We start from the raw sequence: 21,950 nt of genomic DNA on the forward strand, positions 1-21,950 counted from the left end.
TACTTCATACTATAGAAAAATGTTAAAGCTTATTTTTAACCATGATTTTTAATCAATTGTATAAAATAAGCTGTTACAAAACTGTATACATGTGATATTAAGAAAAATAATTACATGCGTAACACACACATACGTATGTGTGTGTGTGTGTTATTTATACAAATACTAAAAAAAGATTGTAACCAAAATGTTTACTGTGTGACTGGATCATGTTTTTGTTTTTCTGTACTTTACATATTTTCTTCAAACAGCGTATTTACTTTTTAATTAAAAAAAAATTGAAAACCCTAGTACAAATGAGAAAGCCTTTCAAATGGACACATCAAGAATCCCAACAAGGAAAATTGGAGGACATGGGTATTACAGTTGTTTGAGCCAAATTATGAGGTAATGGGTGGTTGGTCTAAAGGCTGATCTGGACTTGGGGCTCAAAGCTTGCTAAAGATGTGGTCCATGTCTCACTTCCAGAATGACTAGTACTCAACACCTGGACAAATATTCTTTTCTCTTTCTAGATCTGAATTTTTACTTACTCTCAATATTCTGGTTATTATTGAGGCATATTACTTAATAAAGGCAAATATTCTTGATTGAAATGGGCAGTAGAATGATCATTATCTTAAGAAGGTAAAATAACAGAATTGCAGAAGTAACAGACGCTCAGTAACTGTCTGAAGATGATCTGACATATCAGAAATCAGAATTTAAACATGTGTGTTTTAGGAACTGCACCCTAGATGAAGAGTCACCTTTATAATTGGTAGGCCTACATGCTGGTATTGTTAAATCTATTAAGTTTAATTTCACCACACAAGTATAATCTTTAAAGAGGTATATCTGGCAAGAATTCATTTAAGAAAGTTTTGCCAAAAATTCTCCAAATTGTCTCCATTTAGTCTAAACAATTCTGTTATCTACTAAAATCTTAGGAAGCTGAAAAAAAAAAAAAAATCCACATTTTTGGCAGACTAAATGCAATTGTGGAAGAAACCTCAGAAATGGTTCCAAACTGATCAATTTGCAGATCTGTGCTATACCTGATCACACATGTCCTCAGGTGCATTCCTCTCTCTCCCTGCCCAAAATCTTCCATCATTGCTTCCTATTGCTGAACCCAACTGTGACACAGCAACTCAGGACCTAGGAAACACTACCTGGGAGGCTAGTTCCCCTCTGATACAAAGCAGAGGAGGGAAAGGGCAAGGAATGACTCCAATGGCAAACCAGACTGATAGACTTCTTGCATCTTGGAGGGTCAGTGATGTATTCACACTGTAACTGACACTCAGGATATGGCATTGCCTTCCTTGTCTGAAGCGCTTCTGTCAGCACCACTATCAGGAGATTTACTCAATGTCTTATTAACAATCATGGTATCCAACATAACAATGTTTCTGACCAAGAAACTTACTTAACAGGAAAAGAAGTGAGGCAGAACCTATGCTCCTGGGATTCACCTGTCCTGCTGCACACCCATCATCCAGAAGGAGCTGGCCTGAGAGAAGGGTGAAATGGCTTATGCAGGATTTGGCTACAGTATCAGTTGGGAGGCAACACTTACAAGGCTGGCATGCCTGAGTACTTTGATTCAGAAACCAATATATGTGAAAATAAGAAAATATGAGTCTGGGAAGCAAGAATTACAACTGAGACCGGCCTCTCCTTTTATTATTAAAGTCAATCATGTTGTTTTTGCTTTTGCCCCTGCAACTTTGGACTATGTTGGTCTACAGAGACCAAAGAAGGAATGCTTCCACCGTAAGATACAATAATTACTCCATTAAAGTGGAGGGAGAGATTGCCATCTGGCTATTTTGGGCTTTTCACACTATTGAACCACCACAGAAAAAGGGATTACTTTGCTGCCTGAACTGCTAAGGGGAAAGTGAGTTGCATCTACACAATAAGGGAAGGCAGGACTACTACACAGCAGCCTAATAAAGTCAAAGAATAGGTAAAGAACCCTGACCCACTGAGGTGCTAGCTGAGAGCAAGCAACGGCAACATGAGATTGTGGTAGGAGGAGGAGGTGATAAAAATCACCTACTGCCCTGTGACCAGTTACAGATGTGAGGACTGCTGCAGCCTTGTGATTTCATGCATATATTAATCAATGGGTTCTTTTTGTTTTCCACTTCCCCTACTATTTTATTTGAGGAGCATCGGTGGTGCTTAACTTCACAATTTAGGTCAAAGGTCACCAGAAATGAGGAACGGCACCTGGACCTGAAATGGAGGACTGTGGAGATCCCAGACTTGAAATTAATACAATGACTGACAAGACTTTGAGTCTCCCTTTGTTGAGGAGATGGGGCACAAAGCCTTCATATGATGGATAGTTGCCTTGTATTAAGGGAAAGCATGAAGTTTTAAAATATGATTATAAGGCTGAGAATGGATGCAGACTAACAAAAGGGCTGGACTGTAAATGCCCTAGGCCTATTTGCCCTCAAGTCCACTCCTCTCTTGCTGCTCTGATCTGTGTGGGGCGGGGGAGTCCCCAGAAGGCCCTGTTTTCTAGGTTCCCAGCTGGGGACTGACAATGGAGGCACTGGTGGGAAACTGAAGGGGAAGGGAAAGGAGTAGCTGGCGGTATTTATCCCTCTCCCTCTTTGCCTTGGCTGGAGTCTCTTGTATCATCTACTTCTATTCTACGGATCTAGCTCTTACTGTGGCACCATCTTTTGGATGGTTTGTGCTCCAGTAACACTTTCTCCTCCCTTTGGCGCTCTAGCTAAGGGAAGTGGTTGCTTCCTGCTGTGGCTAATCTATGGGTTATTTTAAAGTTTCATTCTCAGAGCTTCATTAACCTGTGTAACCAATTCCTTGCATTAAATTCTCTCTGAAGTAAATATTTGAAGTGGTTTCTGTTTTCCATGTTAAACCTTGACTGATACAAGATGTAATAACGATGCTTGGCTATATTCAATGCTACTGGGAACTGATTAAATTCTTTGGCATGGGGATTAATTAATTCTGTTATATAGATAGTGAAACTGAGATATGCTAAGGTGACCTGTTAAAGAACACTTAGCCATTATCTGGCAGAGCTCAAACTGATGAAGGTCATAAAAAAATTAGGTCACCTAACTAGATTCCTAATAATAGTGACTGATTCTTACGAGAAGTGACAGTGACACTTCCATTTATCACTTCGGCTTTTTACAACTGCTCAATCTACAACCCTTTCAAAAACTATCTAATTTGTCCATGTCAAAAATAATGGGAGTAGTACCATTCTGGTGGGTTCTTTAATCAAGTTTTCAAAAATTATTTTTCTAAAATGATCTTAGCTAAACCCTCATAAATAGGAAGTAATAAAATAGTCCAATTATCTTGATTATGATATTTTTTCCTCTTAGACACTGCTAAAACTCATCACTAAGTCTATCCTTCAATGGTTTTCATGCGTGTGCATTTCATTACACACTATCATGTGAGTAGCTATTTTTCATATTTAATAATTGCTCCTTTCCAAAAGTTTGTCTCTTCAAAATCAAGGATTTTTCCCCCCACTCTTCTTCCACCATTTAAAAATTTGCAGTGCTCTTGTTTACTAGGGGTTGAGCAGTTCCACAACATGCACACACAGAATTGGGAGGATGGGAAGAGTCCTCAGTGTGTTCTCTGCAATTAAGGTGGATAAGTGAAAATATTAGTAACATCTCTCCTGGGTTCAGTTAGACTTGGAACAATATTCATTTATTCACTTTTTTTCCAGTTGCAGAGAAATTGAGATTTCTGGGTTTCTACTTACTCACTCAGAGATGACAGTCAGAGAAATTAACAGTGACTATCATAGAGGTATGGGGGAGTGACCACTAGCTCTTCTCTTCCTGCCTTTAAATCAGCTTGTTCACTGAGACAGGCACAAAACAGACATATGGGTTTATGGTGTTCTGGTATGGGAGGGACCTTGGCAGTTAGTTTAAACTAGTGCTTCTCACCCTTGCTATACATTCATTAAAAGCTTAATCAGGGAAGCTTAAACAAACAAAATAATGTCAAACTCCACCTGTAGAAATTCTGATTTAATTGGTCATGTAGACATTCCGATTTAACTGGTCATGGGTGGGGCTCAGTTATGGGTATTTTAAAAAAAAAGCTTTATCGAGATATAATTCACATACCTTAAAGTATACAATTAAATGGTTTTTAGTATATTCACAGAGTTGTGCAACAAAAACCATGATTAATTTTAGTACATTTTATGTCACCAAAAAAGAAACCTGTACCCATTAGACTTCCCATTTCCCCACAACCCACCAGCCCTAGGTAACCACTAATTAATTTTCTGTCTCTATAGATTTGCCTATTCTGGAACTCACATATGATTCCTATTCATATAAATGGAATCATGCAATATGTGATCTTTAGTGACTGGCTTCTTGCACAGTGTTTTCAACGTTCATCAATGTTGTAGCATATATCAGCACTTCATTTCTTTTATTGCCAAATAATATTCCTTTGTATGATATACCACATTTTATTCATTCTTCAGTTGATGGGACATTCAGGGTGCTTCCATTTCTAGGCTATTACAAAAAATACTGCTATGAACATTTGTGTGCAAGTTTTTTGTGTGGATGTACATTTCATTTTTTGGGTGGTATATACACCTAGGAGTGGAATTGCTGGGTCATAGGGTAACTACATTTAACTTTATGTTTCAGATGGCTGCACCATTTTATATTGCCACTGGTAGTGCATGAGGGTTTTGATTTCTGTACATTCTCACCAACACTTGTTATCTGTCTTTATGATTATAGCCATACTGGTGGTATGAAGTGATACCACATTGTTGTTTTGCTTTGCATTTCCCCAAAACTAATGATGTTAAGCATCTGTCCATGTGCTTATTGGCCATTTGTATATCGTCTTTGGAGAAGTGTCTATTCAGTTCCTTTGTCCATTTTTAAATTGGGCTATCTGTCTTTTTATTATTGAGTAATTTATTCTTTAACAAATACTTGCTAGGAACCCACCATTACCAGACCCTATCTTAGATCCTGTGGTGGGTTCAAAGCCCACTCAATTGATTTCATAATCCACTAATACTCCATAAACCACACTGAAAAATACTGTGTGAAAATCTGTCTGGCTCTGTGAATGGATCAACCAAAGATGGAAAATATTTATCAAGCATTTCACAGATAGAGACTGGGGCACAGAGAGAGATGATGTACTCATTTTGAACACTACAGCAAAGGCAGACACAGAGCTGGTTTCTGTTCTTAGTTTACTACACAGGGCCACAGGTTACACTGCCTCTCATCAGCTACAGTAGCTTTAGTGTTTCCCTTTGCCAGGAATTCAAATAGGCCCTCCCCAAGATATACAAAAATCACTTCTTACCATGGGATTTGGACTTTCTTGTATAATTAACTCTCAGGATGTGCCAAGGAGGGCACATATAACACAGGTCTGTCAAATTAGAATAGAGTCCCTTAATAATAACAGGCACCAGTCTACTTATAAGACCAATAAGCTTGAGTGATCATCAACTGCCCAGCAATAAAGTAAACTAACAGCTTTCAATGAGAAACACAATATTTGTTCTGGTTCCTTGATATGTTTATAATTTATATATGACACAGGGTTTATGTGGGAACAGAGGAAAGAAAGACACAAAACTCTTAAATTCCAACATGGGAGGCCTCTGAAAGAGGAATAGAAAGATGAGTGAAGGAGCAGACTCAAGGAATGGTTGGAGAGAAATGGTGAGTGAATGGATGTGTAGCTTCAGTTGGGTCACAAGCCATCCCTGAGCACTTGGTCATCTTGGGCCTGCTGATGACATTTTCCACAAGTGGCCTGATCCTGACCATTTACTTAGCTCCTTTCCAGTCTTCCTTTTAATTTAATTTTTAAAAATGGAGGGACAATGGGGATAGCTTTACTTTAAGTCTGTTCCTTTGTGGAGTCATAGGATGTGCCACATATGCTTGGCTCAGAAAAATATGCTGAGAGAGCTTTTATTAAGAGATTGGAACCATGTGAGATGTGAAAGCCCCCTAATTAAAAGGAAAAAAAAAATCACAATATCCATCCCTTCCAGTTATTCCGTTTTAAAAAATAATGTGCTAAAGTTTTTGCACAGCAGCTGAAATGTTAGTAATGTTAACAACAAATTGTTTAATACACAGTACAGAGAAAATTGAATGTGCTTAAAGCAATAACATTTTTAAAATGTTGGAATCCCTTATTGTTTCTGAGGCTTCCTAAAGAATGACAGTAGCTATTTGTTTCCCAACTCTCTCAACGGCCCTTAATGTGAACATGTAATAGAAAGGAAAGCAAGTAGATAGGCTAAAAAAGTATGTGAAATCAGTCACGATCATCTTCAAACATTTAAGATCATTTCAATGTGCCAGCAGAAGAACTGACCCACCATCAGTGTCCACATTAATATTAGAGAGCTAAGGAATAAAGTCTCCAACACAAATACTTGGCAAAACCTTTCCATTCATTTGCCACACATTCTTCCTTCTACCATAAAGCTTTCCCTTCAATTATGCTTAAGGCACTGAAGACTAAAAAGCCATCAACAGAAAGGAGGAAGTAAAATGAAGGGAAATAAGAGTATATATGTATATATACATATATATATATGTATGTGTGTGTGTGTATGTATATGTATGTGTATATGTGCATGTGTGTACATGTTTTTAATTAGGTATATATTATTGAAAAATAATACAGGAAGGATAACCTAGAAATTAGTAAACATGGTTACTCAGAGAGGTTGAGTGGGAATGAGGTGAAGGGAACAGGATGGGAGCAAGATTCTGCTGCATATACATTTTTATTTTGTATTGTGTAAATATTTCTCATAATCAAAGAATAAAATTTAATCAAATTGGATGAAAAAAAATCCCCAAATTAATTACAAACAGAAATTAACAAACCTAACTATATATGAAATTGATACTATAACCATATATAGAAAAGAATTAATTCAAATACCTTTTGAATATAAACCTCTGACTGTACATCCTTTGTCAAATATATTCTATGGATAAAACAAACTGCAAAGAAACCTTGAGCTTTATTTAGTAGGTTTGCTATTGGTAGTAGTATTGTTGGTATGATTCTGAAACAATTTTGTGTATGTTGTAGGATTGAACAAATGATTAAATACGGTGGTGTTATGGGGAACATTCCTGTAGGAAAACAGGGATACAAATATAGAAAATAGGAATGTAAGGAAGAACTCTGTTGTGTTGGATTTGAATTAGAAATACACAGATATAGATACGTAGATATAGGCATATATATACTTATATACATATATATGTAACGTGTAATATGTGTGTGTATTTATCCTGCCTCTGTCTATTAAAAGGGTATAGAAATATTGACACTTCAATAGTAAGACTAAGATATTTTCAGGGATAGAAGTATTAGATGACAGTGTATCTGTGGAGAATTAGTAAAACGGCAGTAAAACAGTAGCAGGGTTTTAGGATATCTGGGGATTTTTTTAAATAAGTAAAAATTTTTAACCAAAGCAATAGTTATCCATGGTTAAATAACCTGTAGCAATGAGCAATGACACCCTGACAGACCTCTCCCTATCCTCAGACTTGTGCCCTGGAAAGAACCACCTATAACTGTTTAAACAATTTCTCTAATTGAAGGAAAGGCAACTTGTTGATGTACTAATTTTAGGCCTTTTCTACCCACCTACTGCTTGATGGGTGAGGATTTAGGTTTCTTATGCAACCACCCTCAATTATATTCCTTTCTCAATCCCAATGTAGTCATATCAGTAGTTTTTAGTTTTTCTTCTCATCTCATTTTTTACACATATTTTTACCTTTAGCAATAGCACTTACTACACTATATATTATCTGCTTACTTGTCTTACTCTTATTTGAGCTCAGGTGAGCTCCTGACTCATCTGGGAAGCAGGGTGGAGTGTAAGGGGGAGACAGTTTGGGCAGAATGTAGTGGAGGAGTTGATATCTAAACTGACTCTTAAGACCTGAACTGGGCACACCCAGGAGGCAGAGATGGGATGAGCAGAGGACATTTCAGGAAGCGGAAACAGGCATGGTGGAGTCAAAGATCTATGAAAGAGTTTGGTGGATTGGGAATGTGCAAAAGTTCCATACGAGTAGAAAGACAGATGTGCGGAAGCAAATAGTCTTTCATCATCTGGCGGCAGAGATTAGACATCAGTCGAGACAGAACTAGTGAAAGACTACAGCAGCAGTAGCCTTCTTGGCAGGGGTTTTGTACTATCTCACTTTTTCCCTGTGTCTTAGGAACACCTCTCCCTGCTCACCCACCCAGGCTAGAAACCACCTAGGTATCCTCCCCACCAACACAACAGCACAAACGAAGGCTGCTAGCCTCACTTTCTAAAGGGCTTACTGGGACTGAAATAGGAAGACTAATTTCTTTCTTTTATTAAGAATCTAAACAAGAGGAATTAATGCATTAAATGTATACCCATGTGAAAAAAATTAATTCCATGATCTGAAATTAAACAAAAAATAAAATGTAGAAAACACTATATTAGTGACTTTTAATTATACTAACAGATAATTATAATTCTCAAATAATTGTCTAACTAGACTAACATTTATGCAATCAGTGTGTAGGGGAGATTTTAAGTTTCTCTTTATTTTTTCATTTATTGCCAATCTTATGCTAACAGGAGTCATATCATTTTGAAATAATAACAAAGTGTCTAATTCAATTGTCTTGAATAATAATGGATATGTTTGTAACTGGGTCTCCAGCTAATTACCTGTCTTTTTTGTTTAATTTTGAGATTTAAGTCTCCTCTCATCCAGTCTTGCCTGGCAGTGTCCTACATCCATCTATGACCTTCATCCCATTTAATCAAGGAAAAGAAACACATCACAATGAAGCATTTTCTTCCCTTGTACTTACTTAATATATTCATGTCTTCTGATTCATCTTTCCTCTTGTAATTATATTTTTAAAGTCATATAAAGCATCCGGAGATAGTGAAATAAATGTCTCCATTCTAATGAACATTTTGTTCAAGCTAGCTAAAGGCTTAGTTTTTCTTGCATCAGGTCTTTTACTTGCTCCTTCAAATTTATCTAAAGACTCTTCAAATGGCTGTATTTGTCTGGAACCTTTGACAGCTATTGCTTGTATTATTTGGGGACTCTTTTAAATTACCAGGTAGAACTTTACAGACTATAAATATTCTTTATTTTATTTATACTCTATTTATATCTAAATACATTTGTAGCCCCCTTAGATTTCTGCTTCTCTTGGAATTATCTAATCTGAACTAGATGAAGAAATTGAGGAGGTATAAAGACCTACCAAAGGCACAAACAAAACAGACAAGTTAATGGCAGAGCTGAGGACTAGAAGTCAGACGTTCTGAGCTCCCAAAGGGAAATGCTACTATCATTTTTGTTCAGTAACTGTTAGAGAAGCCACTGCAGGCATTTGCTTCCAATCTAAAGCATTTCATGCCCCATGTTCTATGTTTATTCTTTTCATTGAAAGAGTGGCTGACCCTTCCAATTTTAAAATTGGTTCATTCATTCAATGCATATTTATTAAGAACCTGTGATGTGCTATAAGAGTTCATCAGAGGAAGGTAAAACTTTAACCCTGCTTTCTGCTTTTATTATGACTCTTCCTTCATTAAACCTTGAATATATGCCAAATAAAAACTTAGGAAACATCATGATCAACTTTCTTGCTCTTTGGAAATAATAGCTTGTTGTGGTTCAACATGCTGACTGCATAGTTTTATAAAACAATAAAAATCTGTTTCAATAAACATATCACTAATTTGGTTATCCAGAGAAAATAAAAAAAGTTATCTTCTAAATAACTCAATAGCTACAAACTGAAAAAAATGTCCTTTAGTCTCTTACTTGTTCAGTACTGCATCACTATCTATCTAAAACTTACATTATTTGTTCTGTATCATTTTTATATTTTAATCCTCTTTGTGTTGTTTTCGCTCACTTTTCAACACAAGTTAATTTACTTTTCTTTGATTGGGCAAACATATAACTCAGAAGAAAGATAAGACAATCATATTAAAGTACTGACATTGCTGGTTTCAGTATATTCACCCCCGCCTCCCGAAATAGCTGTATAATATTTTTAACAACCTATTTTTGGAAGAGAGAAAATCCACCACAATAAAATACATGTTACATCAAAATACCAATAACAAGACAAAATGTAGAGTAAAAGCACCTATAAGATAAATGTCTGTTACATCAAAATACGATTAGACTATCAGTTAAGAGCATCATGATCAATGAAAATGAAGAAATAACTCAAATTTCCAAAAATGCATATTTGTGATCCATTCTTAGGCCTATCAATTGTAGTGTGGTGGCTCTGAAAGCCAGACTACCTGGGTTCAAATTCCAACTCTGTCACTTACTGGCTTTGTGAATGTGCAGAAGTTACTTAATTTCTCTGCACCTCAGTTTCCTCATGTGTTGCATGAAAATAATAATAGTACCTGAAATTCATAATGTTGCTCTATAGTGTTTGACACTGTCAGGAATTAATGTTGTGATTGCTGAAATAGATTGCACAGTCCATCAAGAGACTTAATTCTTTATCATTTATCTTCCTGCTTGCGAGAGTTCATGACTAATTTGTAGGTTTTATGTATTCTTTGACCTTTATCACCTGAAAACTCCAGGTACAGGTCTCACCAATCACACAACAGTTAAGGGTTTTCAAATCTGGGTCTAAAGAACTGAATAATTCTTTGAAATTCAGGGGCACTGGAAGAAATGGGGTAACTGATTTTCTTTGTACAGTTTTTCTAACACACATGGCCTTCCTAGCTCCTAGATTACTCTGTTCCCACCTGCGGTGGTTTGGTACTCTATGTACCCCAGGAAAATATGTTTTCAAATGTAATCCACTCCTATGGGTGTGAACCCATTGTAAGTACTTTTTGATGAGGCTACTTTAGTTAAGGTGTGGCCCATTTCAATCAGGAAGGGTCTTAATCCTATTACTGGAGTCCCTTATAAGCAGAATGAAACTCAGACAGATATAGAGAAAGCCACAGAGGAAGCAGCCAGAAGCTGAAATCAATGGAGCCTGGAAGAGAAGGGAGAGGCCAGGAGAGGCCCTGTGCCGGTTTGAATGTATTGTGTCCCCCAAATGCCATTATCTTTTTAGTCTTGTGTGGGGCAGAAGTTTCAGTGCTGGTTAGATTTGCTTGGAATGTGCCCCACCCAGCTGTGGGTGGTAATTCTGATGAGATGTCCCCCTGGAGGCATGGCCCCGCCCATTCGGGGTGGGCCTTGATTAGTGGAGCCATATAACTGAGCTGACTCAGAGAGAGGGAAGGGAGTGCAGCTGGGAGTGATGTTTTGAAGAGGAGCAAGCTTGCTAGAGAGGAACGTCCTGGGAGAAAGCTGTTTTGAGGCCGGAGCTTTGGAGCAGACGCCAGCTGCCTTCCTAGCTAGCAGAGGTTTTCCGGATGCCATTGGCCATCCTCCGGTGAAGGTACCCGATTGCTGGTGTGTTACCTTGGATGCTTTGTGGCCTTAAGACTGTAACTGTGTAGCGAAATAAATCCCCATTTTATAAAAGCCTATCCATCTCTGGTGTTTTGCATTCTGCAGCATTAGCAAACTAGGACAGATTTTGGTACCAGAGAAGTGGGGTGCTTTTGCTGCTGAGTTTGCAAATACCAAACATGTTGGAACGGCTTTTTAAATGGATAATGGGGAGTTTCTGGAAGAATTGTGAGGAGCTTGATAGAAAAGGCCAAAACTGCTTTAAAGATACTGTTTGTGGAAATATGGACTCTAAAGATACTTCTGATGAGGCCTTGAACAGAAATGATGAATATGTTGTTGCAAACTGGAAGAAAGGTGATCCTTGTTTTAAAGTGGCAGAGAATTTGGCAAAATTGAATCCTTGTGTCAGATGGAAGGAAGAATTTGAAAGTGACAACCTGGAATACTTAGCTGCAGAGATCTCCAGACTACATGTGGAGGAGATACCCTGGCTTCTTCTTGCAGCTTATAGTAAAATGCGAGTGGAGAGAGATAAACTTAGAACTGAACTCTTAGGTTCAAAGAAACCAGAAGCTGATGGCTTGGAAAATTATGAGCTTCCAGGGGGTGGAATCCCAGAAGCTACAGCCCAACGTGAGGATGTAACCAAACATGGAACCCAGCCACCATTTCAGTACAAGCCAGGATTGGAGATGGAATTATCGAGAAAGGATCTGTGGAAAGTCCTATTGTCTAATGGCTTTGACCCCTGTGTGCTTCATGCAAAGCCAACAGAATTTTTGCGAGATCTTTATAGACAGAGCCATTGCCGGTCTGGACTGGAGGAGACAGACAAGGAAAAAATTAAAGGAAAAATTTCTTCAAAGACAGAGCCATGGAGGTTGAGGTCTGGAGTCAAGAGGTCTCGGGCTGGGAGAGCGGAGCAGCCCACATGCATGGAAAGGGTGAGTTTGCCCTGGAGGTCGAGGGCGGGCTTTCCGCCTCGATGCTCTGGAAGAGTTTTGCCATCTGAGGTCCCAAAGAGGGCGGAGCACATTCCCAGGGAATTGGGGAGAGCCTGGTTGCCACCACACTGTTCTGAAGGGGTTGAGTGTGTGCCCCGGAGATGGAAGGGAATCCGGGAGATGCCCCGATGTTTGAGGAGGATGGGGCCGAGAAAGTGGTCTCCCCAATGTGTGGATATGTTGGAGCACTCACCCAAGCATTTGGAGAGGAAACAGCTGCCAAAAAGGCCGTTGGGAAAGGTTAGGCTCCTGCTCTCTCAAGCCCCAAGTATGCAACGTTGTTCTGTTAATGACTCTCATACTTTGAAATCTAATGGAATTTGTCCTGTGGGTTTTAGGAACTGTTTTGCTCCTGTTAACTCTGTTTTCCTTACTGTTTCTCCTTATGGCAATGGAAATGTTTATCCTATGAATGTCTCTCCTTTGTATATTGGGAGCACATAACTTGTTCTAAGTTCACAGATCCACAGCTAAAGAAAAATTATGCCTTAGGACTGGCCATGCCGGTAATTGATTTTGATGGGATTTTGTACTTAACTTTCGTTACTGAAATGATTTGAGTTTTTGTGGTATTGTGATGGAATGAATGTATTTTGTATTTGGAAAGATAATGTCATTTTGGGGTCCAGGGGGTGGAATGTGACAGTTTGAATGTATTGTGTCCCCCAAATGCCATTATCTTTGTAGTCTTGTGTGGGGCAGAAGTTTCAGTGCTGGTTAGATTTGCTTGGAATGTGCCCCACCCAGCTGTGGGTGATAATTCTGATGAGATGTTCCCCTGGAGGCATGGCCCTGCCCATTCAGGGTGGGCCTTGATTAGTGGAGCCATATAAATGAGCTGACTCAGAGAGAGGGAAGGGAGTGCAGCTGGGAGTGATGTTTTGAAGAGGAGCAAGCTTGCTAGGGAGGAACGTCCTGGGAGAAAGCCATTTTGAGGCCGGAGCTTTGGAGCAGATGCCAGCTGCCTTCCTAGCTAGCAGAGGTTTTCCGGACGCCCTTGGCCATTCTCCGGTGAAGGTACTCGATTGCTGGGGTGTTACCTTGGACGCTTTGTGGCCTTAAGACTGTAACTGTGTAGCAAAATAAACCCCCGTTTTATAAAAGCCTATCCATCTCTGGTGTTTTGCATTATGCAGCATTAGCAAACTAAGACAGGCTGCCATGTGCATTGCCATGTGACAGAAAACCTAAGGAACAAGTATCACCAGCAGCCAGCCTGAGAATGCTAGTCTTCAGGAAGAAAGCATAGCCTTGAAAATGTCTAGATTTGGACTTTCTCTTCCCTTCAAAACCGTGAGCTATTAAATTCCACTTGTTTAAACCAACCCATTGCATGGTATTTGCTTGAGCAGCCCAGGAAACTAAAACACCACCCCATTTACCCTTTAGTGTACTATTTCTGTTAATAATATCTCCAGAAAGCAGTACTGTCTTTCATCATTGGATATTCATTGATCTCAAAAGGATAAATATATACATATAAATGGCAGGTGCAAAGACAATGGCTAAAAAGCCTGCTTTCAGCCTCTTTGGGAACAAAAGGATATTGCAATTTTCTTTTTTCTATTAAAGCCCTGGCTTGACCTAATCTTTTTCACTATTCAAAGTTAAGCCTGGAAAAAATGCATTTTATTTTTTAGTTAAAAAACAAGAATAGCAAAAGGCCTCGTTTAGTAATAAGGGAACATAACCTTTATTCAACGTAAAGGGCACTGGATTCTATATTCATCTATGTGCCAAATAACCCTCTGAGCTTTGAAAATTAATTATAGGAGGAGAGTCTTGACTTTTCAATCTTTTTGGTGCATGCCATATTCTATGGTACTCTGATGTGCTAAATCAAGGCTTTCTGTCAACCCTACCACATTGGGATATCAATGAAGGGTGTTCTCTCCTAGCTACCTCTGCTTGCAACTTCAAATCAGGAGAGAGAGGTTAAGAAGACAGAATCAATCAAAAACAAAACAAAATAGACCTAAAATATTTTTCTACTGTTAAAACCAATATAATTTTATATTTATAATATATATTATAATATTTATAATAGTTCTCCACGCTATTCCTATGTGCAAAAAAATGGGTAAATCTCTCAGATGTAATTATTTTTCAGCAAGAGAAACTAGACTCTATGATTCAATTTATATGAAATTCAAGGACAGGAGAAACTAAACTATAGTAATAAAAATCAGAATTGTGGTTACCTTGGGGTAGGGCCTTTTGGGTGCTAGAAAAATTCTATATTTTTATCTGGAAAGTGGTTATATGGGTGCAATCATGCCTAATAATTCATCGGGTTGTACACCTAAGATTATATTTCTTGTATATTACATACAATTCACTAAAGAATTTTAAAAACGTGTATAATTCATTTTGCCTTCAAATTTAAGATGGGAGATGACACAACTCAGTGAGCAAAACAAGAATAAGAAATCAAGAGCTTAATTATAGCTCTTGCAAATCAGAAGTGTAAGGTGCTATACTGAGGTTCTTCTCTTTAGCTCAGCCTTCTTTTTCCTGGAATAGGTTAGAAATCCTTTGCTTTGACTCTAAGCTGTTGAGGGAAAACTAATAAAATGGATTGAATCTCTTTGAAAGCATAAAATGCAATTAAGGAGTTATATAATAATAAGCTGAGGAACTACAGGAAGACATATTCATTTAAACTAACCTTGAAAATTGAAGGAAAAAAAGGTTTATTCTTCCCAAATTGTTTCTAACATAGCTATTATAGATATGGTTAAATGAGTACACTAAAAGAAAAGAGAGGGAATATATTTACTAGACCTTTCAAAAATCTGGCAGTGGGAAAATATGATGGCAATACTCTCAAATAATACAGCCTTGTGGCCGGAATTCTGTTCTGGGTTCAGTTTGTTTATTTCTAATTGGAGCTCCCATCAATCAGTCACTCAGTCATTGTTTACCTTTCTTGAAAGAGAAAACCTCAAGTTACGCTTCACTACTATAGCCATGACAAATTCCCCATAATCTAAATTAAGGGGAAGTGTAGAGAACAGGGATAGGAAATAAAGACATAAGAACTCATAATTTATTTCAGATGCTGGGGAAAAAATATATTCAGCACAATAAAGGTTTCAGAGGAAAACATCTCTGTGACTTCAGTTCCTTTAAAGTGCTTTTTTAAACTTTTATTTTTACTATTTATACATTCACTTCGATAGGCAAAAGACAATAAACCTCATTTTAACATGACAAAATATTACCTCCGTTTTTTTTTCCTACTTTACACAGCTCTAAAATGAGAGATGTGGGAATATTTCAATGTGGCAAGACAGCCACGTGGAAATGAGTTAGCGTCATCAAATTAGGCCACATTATCCATGGCTAACTAAATAATCTAAATTGAACAAAAGGAAATGTCAAGTGATAAAATTGAAAAAGAGGCCTTACTTTGTAAAAACAAGTAGAAAATAATGAGCAATAACACAATGTACATGAGTAAACATGGAAAGCACATTTATATTTCCAGAAAATCCAACTAACGGTTCTATGAACTAAAAACAAGCCAAGAGCAATCGTAACATATTCTGTAAGGGCAGGAACCTTATCTTGTTAATAGCTGTGCTTCCAGAATAACACATATAATTGGGTGAATACAGTTTTGTTAAATGAATGAATGAATGATTTTTCTCTCTTAGGGAATGACCTGCAAATCAAATTAAAAGATATTTTAACCCAATTCAGCAATGCTCCAAATCTATTTCATATACATTCCTTCCTTGTAAAGTTCTGAGCACAAGGTATACTTGCATGGAAAATGAGGCAAGGTAGAATGAAAACAGACTTTAATACATTCACTCAATGAATTGCTTCTGGATGTTCAGAGATAGCCAAAAATCCCCATAAGAAAGAATTCTCTAAAGATATGGTTTTCCTCATTTTCATTAGAACAGTTTAGAAAATAGACCATACCTTATGAAATCTTCTTCCTCTTCTCTCTTTGGCCTCAGCTGTTTGGGTTGAGCCATATTAATCCAATTTGGTAGGGATTTCAAGAGTCTGCTGATATCATCATCCTTTGCCCAAGATGCACTGATGACAAGTTTTTCTTCTGACTGGACAATGCCCCTAAACACAATCAAGAGGAAAGAGATACATCAACACAATGCATGGAATCCAGTTAGCGGTTTTCATCTACTTTTGTTGCAGAAACAAGACACCAAATTTCTCTCTCTTACAAACATAACCATTTATCTGGGTTGGAGTTTGTAAAATCCATTATATAGGTCACAGTGCTGAAGATAATTTCTGGACTTCATTCTTAGTGTCTTAATTGTTGAGTAATTGTGAAAGCTGATAATACTAATTAGTCCCTCTTATCATAGTTAATCCTTAGGATAAATAAAAATGCATGGAAGGTTTTGGGGTAAATCTTTAAAGAAAGATGTTGAATAAATAAAAACTGGGGTAACTATATAAAAGAATGTTATTAAATGACAACATAAATGGTACCTGAAAGGTGACAGAAGTGCTATAAAAGGTTGTTCCCTGACGTCTTCGTTCAAACTACCAGTTACTTGTATGTGAAGTTATTTTTTGAACCATGGACATCCCTCTATTCAAAGCTAATCTACCATGATAAAGAAACCCTTGGCCCTGGGTATCAGGCAGAAAAACACTGATTACTGCCATCTCCAGCGGGCTTTGACTAGTGACCTAAAGTTGACAGGTTTCAGGTCCCTTAACAGGGCCCGTGGGTTAGCTATTAACATTGCTCTCACCAGAATGCACCTTAAATATTCAATTTCAACCTAATTAAAAATTATCTCTTTATATTCAACATTTCTGCCACTATAAGTAATTTCAGTGGTCTAAAAATCCTCATCAGTAATTCTAGGTGGTGGAAGTGACATTTATTTACAAAGGGAGTGCTAATTAGCTGGCTGCCCCTCTGAAACTGACCAAGACTTCCAGAGATTTCCCCCCCAACACAAGCAGGAATTTATTTTGGTATAAGGGTTATAACGGGGGGAATATGCAGAGCAGTATTTTCTCTTCTAAAGAGACAATATGTGTGTGTGCATGTGTGTGTGTGTGTTATAAAAACCTCCCTGACCCAACTGACAATGTTTGTAGACAACAGAAGTTGAAGCCAACAAAACTTGACTCATGACAGCCTAACCCAAGTAGTAGCAGGGTTTCATGTTGTAGGGATCGATATTGCTCTTGTTCCCTGGAGAAAAGCCAGAGAAAATAACAGAACTATGGTTGATTCCTGGAATTCTTCTAACTCACTTTAAGGAAAAGTTTACCAGCTGTAACTGGTCAGCAATTAAAAAAGAAGACTACAGAGCCTTCTTCCCTCCAATCTCTTGAATTACTCTCACTGGTATCTTCTGTTCCCTCTTTTCTCTCGTTATTTTCTTGCATCTTGTCTGCAATACTTAGGGATTAATCCCATGTTCTAGCTTTTACACTCTTATACCCAGGGTACTGGATGCAATCTTTACAGAATGATACCACTTCATATGATATTCCATCCTAGATGGACCCTCAATGTTCACTGGCATTCTTTTCTACCTGTCTCTGGTCAGCTATGTTGCCCATTTCTCTCGATGCCTTTTTTCCTTTTTTTTTGGAGAAGCTGTAGATTTACAGAAAAATCAAGCAGAAAATACAGAGTTCCCATATAACACCACTCACACAGTTTTCCACATTATTACCACTTTGCATTAGGGTGGCTCCTTTGTTGCAACTGATGAAACATTGTAATTATACTATTAACTATACTCCACAGTTTACATTAGGGTTCACCATTTGTGTTGTACAGTTCTATGGTATTTTAAAAAAGTTTTATTCTATTAACATATACACAACCTACAATTCCACCTTTAACGTATATAATTCAAATATATAGTTCAGTGGTATTAGTTATATTCACAATGTTGTGCTCAATTGCTATTTTTAAAACATATACCCTTTTATTTATTCCCTCATTGCTTATCCCCCACATCCTTCCAGTTTGACAGAGAAGGGAGAGGATCTAAATATACACTTTCAAACATGCCCAGCCCAAACTCCCCAAAGAAATATGTTCAAATCTGTGCCCATCCTCATTTCTTTTCCAGTAATCCCTCCACCCAGGTTCTCAGGATCCTTTCTCCCCCAATTATCCCTTCCTTTTCCTGTATTTTTAGAATTTCCCTAAAAATTATCTTCCCCAAATCTCAAACTTATTTTTTTTCAATAAATGAATGAATGAAACTCTTTATTGTTCCAGCATTCCTCTCTAGCAAAGTTCCTCTCTCTCCCTCAAAGGCACCGTCATCAAGTGAGTGGACTGCATTCAATGAATTCACTCTCTCATCTCTCATTCACTCATCCAATTCATGAACTCTCTCTCCAGGGTCTACATTATGACTTAACTCATCTAAATTGTGTGTGTTTTTTTAAAGTTTCAATAACTATACTTTTTGTTTCTAGATTTTTGATTTGGCTCTTTTATATATCTACTGGCTTTTCCCCTAAAATATCCTGCTTTCATATTATGGATCCTATTCCCTCATCTCTTTGAATGTTTTAAAAACAGCCCTTTTAAAGTTCCTTTAAATGGCTCTATATCCTATAATTCTTTGGACAGACATCCTGTTTCTTACATCTGCTTATCCCATGAGAGTAGGTTGCTGCATGTGGTCTGCTACTTTAGTCTGCAAGTTCTAACACAGTGTCCTCTTCAGGAATCCCAGATCTTTTTTTGAAATGTCACAAATGAGTGGTTTGCATTTGCCTTTTCTGGGTCCTATAGGTTTTTTTTTTTTTTTAATTCAATTTTATTGGGGTTGTTCACATACCATACAATCATCCAAAGATCCAAAGTGCACAATCAGTTGCCCATGGTACCATCATACAGCCATGCATCCATCACCACAGTAATTTTTTTTTCCAATTTTTAGGACATTTTCATTACTCCAGAAAAGAAGCAAAGACAAAAAAGAAAACTCAAATCCTCCCATACCCTTAACCATCCCCACCTCCATTATTGACTCATAGTATTTGTATAGTATATTTGTTACTGTTGATGAAAGAATGTTAAAATACTACTAACTGCAGTACATACTTTGCCACAGGTATATTTTTCCCTATATACCTCTCTTTATTAACTTCTAGTTATAGTGTCATACATTTGTTCTAGTTGATGAAAGATTTCTAATATTTGTACAGTTAATCACACTGTCCACCACAAGATTCACTGTTTTATACATTCCCATCTTTTAACCTCCAATTTACCTTCTAGTGGCACACGTGACTCTAAGTTTCCCCTTTCCACCACATTCACACATCATTCAGCACTATTAGTTATTCTCACAATAATGTGCTACCGTCACCTCTGTCCAATTCCAAATACTTAAGTTCAACCTAGTTAAACATTCTACTAATAATAAGCAACCGCTCCCCATTCTTTAGCCTCATTCTATAGCCTGGTAACTTATATTTTGTGTCTATGAGTTTACATATTATAATTAGTTCATATCAGTGAGACCATACAATATTTGTCCTTACGTGTCTGACTTATTTCACTCAATATAGTGCCCTCAAGGTTTCTTCATCAACTCGTTTTTTTTTTTAAAGACAGTTTTTTTCACCCACCATACATCCTGTCCTAAGTAAACAATCAATGGTTCCCTGTATAATCATGTATTTATGCATTCACCACCATCACCACTATCTATATAAGGACATCTCCATTTCTTCCACAAAGAAGGAGGAAGAGTCAAAGAAGGTAGAGAGGCAAAAGAAAAAGAAAGCAAAAAAATGACAGCTAAAAGGCAACAAAAGGAAAGAGAATTAAACTAAGGTAAAATAAAACAGACAACATCACCAATGCCAAGAGTCCCATACCCCTCCCTTATGTCCCCCTCTTGAAGGCATTTAGCTTTGGTATATTGACTTTGTTACATTAAAGGAGGCATAATACAATGTTTCTGTTAACTGTAGTCTCTAGTTTATATTGATTGTATTTTTCCCTGATACCACCCAATTTTTAACACCTTGCAAGGTTGACACTCATTTGTTCTCCCTCAGGTAAAAACATATTTGTACATTTTATCACAATTGTTGAGCACTCTAGGTTTCACTGAGTTATACAGTCCCAGTCTTTGTCTTTCCTCTTTCCTTCTGGTGTCCCACATGCTCCTAACCTTCCTCTTTCAACCATATTCATAGTTATCTTTGTTCGGTATACTTACATTGCTGTGCTCCCATCACCCAAAATTGTGTTCCAAACCTCTCACTCCTGTCTTTTCCTTTCTGTCTGTAGTGCTTCCTTTAGTATTTCCTGTAGAGCAGGTATCTTATTCACAAACTCTGTCATTGTCTGTTTGTCAGAGAATATTTTAAACTCTCCCTCATATTTGAAGGACAGTTTTGCTGGATATAGGATTCTTGGTTGGTGGTTTTTCTCTTTCAGTATCTTAAATATATCACATCACTTCCTTCTTGCCTCCATGGTTTCTACTGAGAAATCCACACATAGTGTTATCAAGCTTCCTTTGTATGTGATGGATCACTTTTCTCTTGCTGCTTTCAGGATTCTTTGTGTCTTTGATGTTTGATAATCTGATTATTAAGTGTCTTGGCATAGGTCTATTCTGATCTATTCTGTTTAGAGTACACTGTGCTTCTTGGATCTGTAATTTTATGTCTTTCATAAGAGACGGGAAATTTTCATTGATTATTTCCTCTATTATTGCTTCTGCCCCTTTTCCCTTCTCTTCTTCAGGGACACTCATGACACGTACATTCATGCACTTAATGTTGTCATTAAATTCCCTGAGCCATTGGTCATATTTTTCCATTCTTTTCCCTATCTGTTCTTTTGTGTGTAGGATTTCAGATGTCTTGTTCTCCAGTTCCTGAGTGTTTTCTTCTGCCTCTTTTAATCTGCTGTTGCATGTTTCCATTGTGTTTTTCATCTCTTGTGTTGTGCCTTTCATTTCCATAAATTCTGCCAGTTGTTTTTCCTAACTTAGATTTCTACTTTATGTTCACCCAGTGTTTTCTTTATATCCTTCATCTCTTTTATTGTATCTTCCATGAACTTGTTGATTTGGTTTTTGAATTGATTTAGCATGTTTTTTTGAAAATCTTTAATTGATTGTTTCATTAAACTGTCACAATATCTCAACTGTATCTTAATTGAGGTATAAGTTTGTTCCTTTGACTGGGCCATATCTTCATTTTTCCTAGTGTATTTTGTAGGTTTCTGTTGTCTAGTCATCTGGTTTCCTTGGTTACCCCAATCAGGTTTTCCCAGACCAGAACAGGTGCAGGTCTCAGAATGGGGTTATATTCAGTTTCAATTTTCCCTGAGGGCTTATCTTAAAAGACTGACAGACTTTCCTGTGAGGCCTCTAGCTGCTGTGCTTTTTCTAACCTGCCCAGCAGGTGGCACCTGTTGCTTCACATTGCTGTAAAGAGG

General features: G+C 37.5%; 1 protein-coding gene across 2 annotated transcripts in view; it reads right to left on the bottom strand.

Annotated features, from left to right (window-relative positions):
* EXOC4 (exocyst complex component 4) overlaps positions 1-21,950 on the bottom strand; it is a 953,704-nt gene that overhangs the window by 140,800 nt on the left and 790,954 nt on the right. For both annotated transcript variants that reach the window (XM_037836132.1, XM_037836133.1), the window contains one exon: positions 16,445-16,600. In XM_037836132.1, coding sequence (XP_037692060.1) covers positions 16,445-16,600 — 156 coding nt within the window. The remainder of the gene's footprint in view (positions 1-16,444; positions 16,601-21,950) is intronic.

The sequence above is a fragment of the Choloepus didactylus genome, chromosome 5 (genome assembly GCF_015220235.1).
Source record: "Choloepus didactylus isolate mChoDid1 chromosome 5, mChoDid1.pri, whole genome shotgun sequence".
NCBI classification, from domain to species: domain Eukaryota; kingdom Metazoa; phylum Chordata; class Mammalia; order Pilosa; family Megalonychidae; genus Choloepus; species Choloepus didactylus.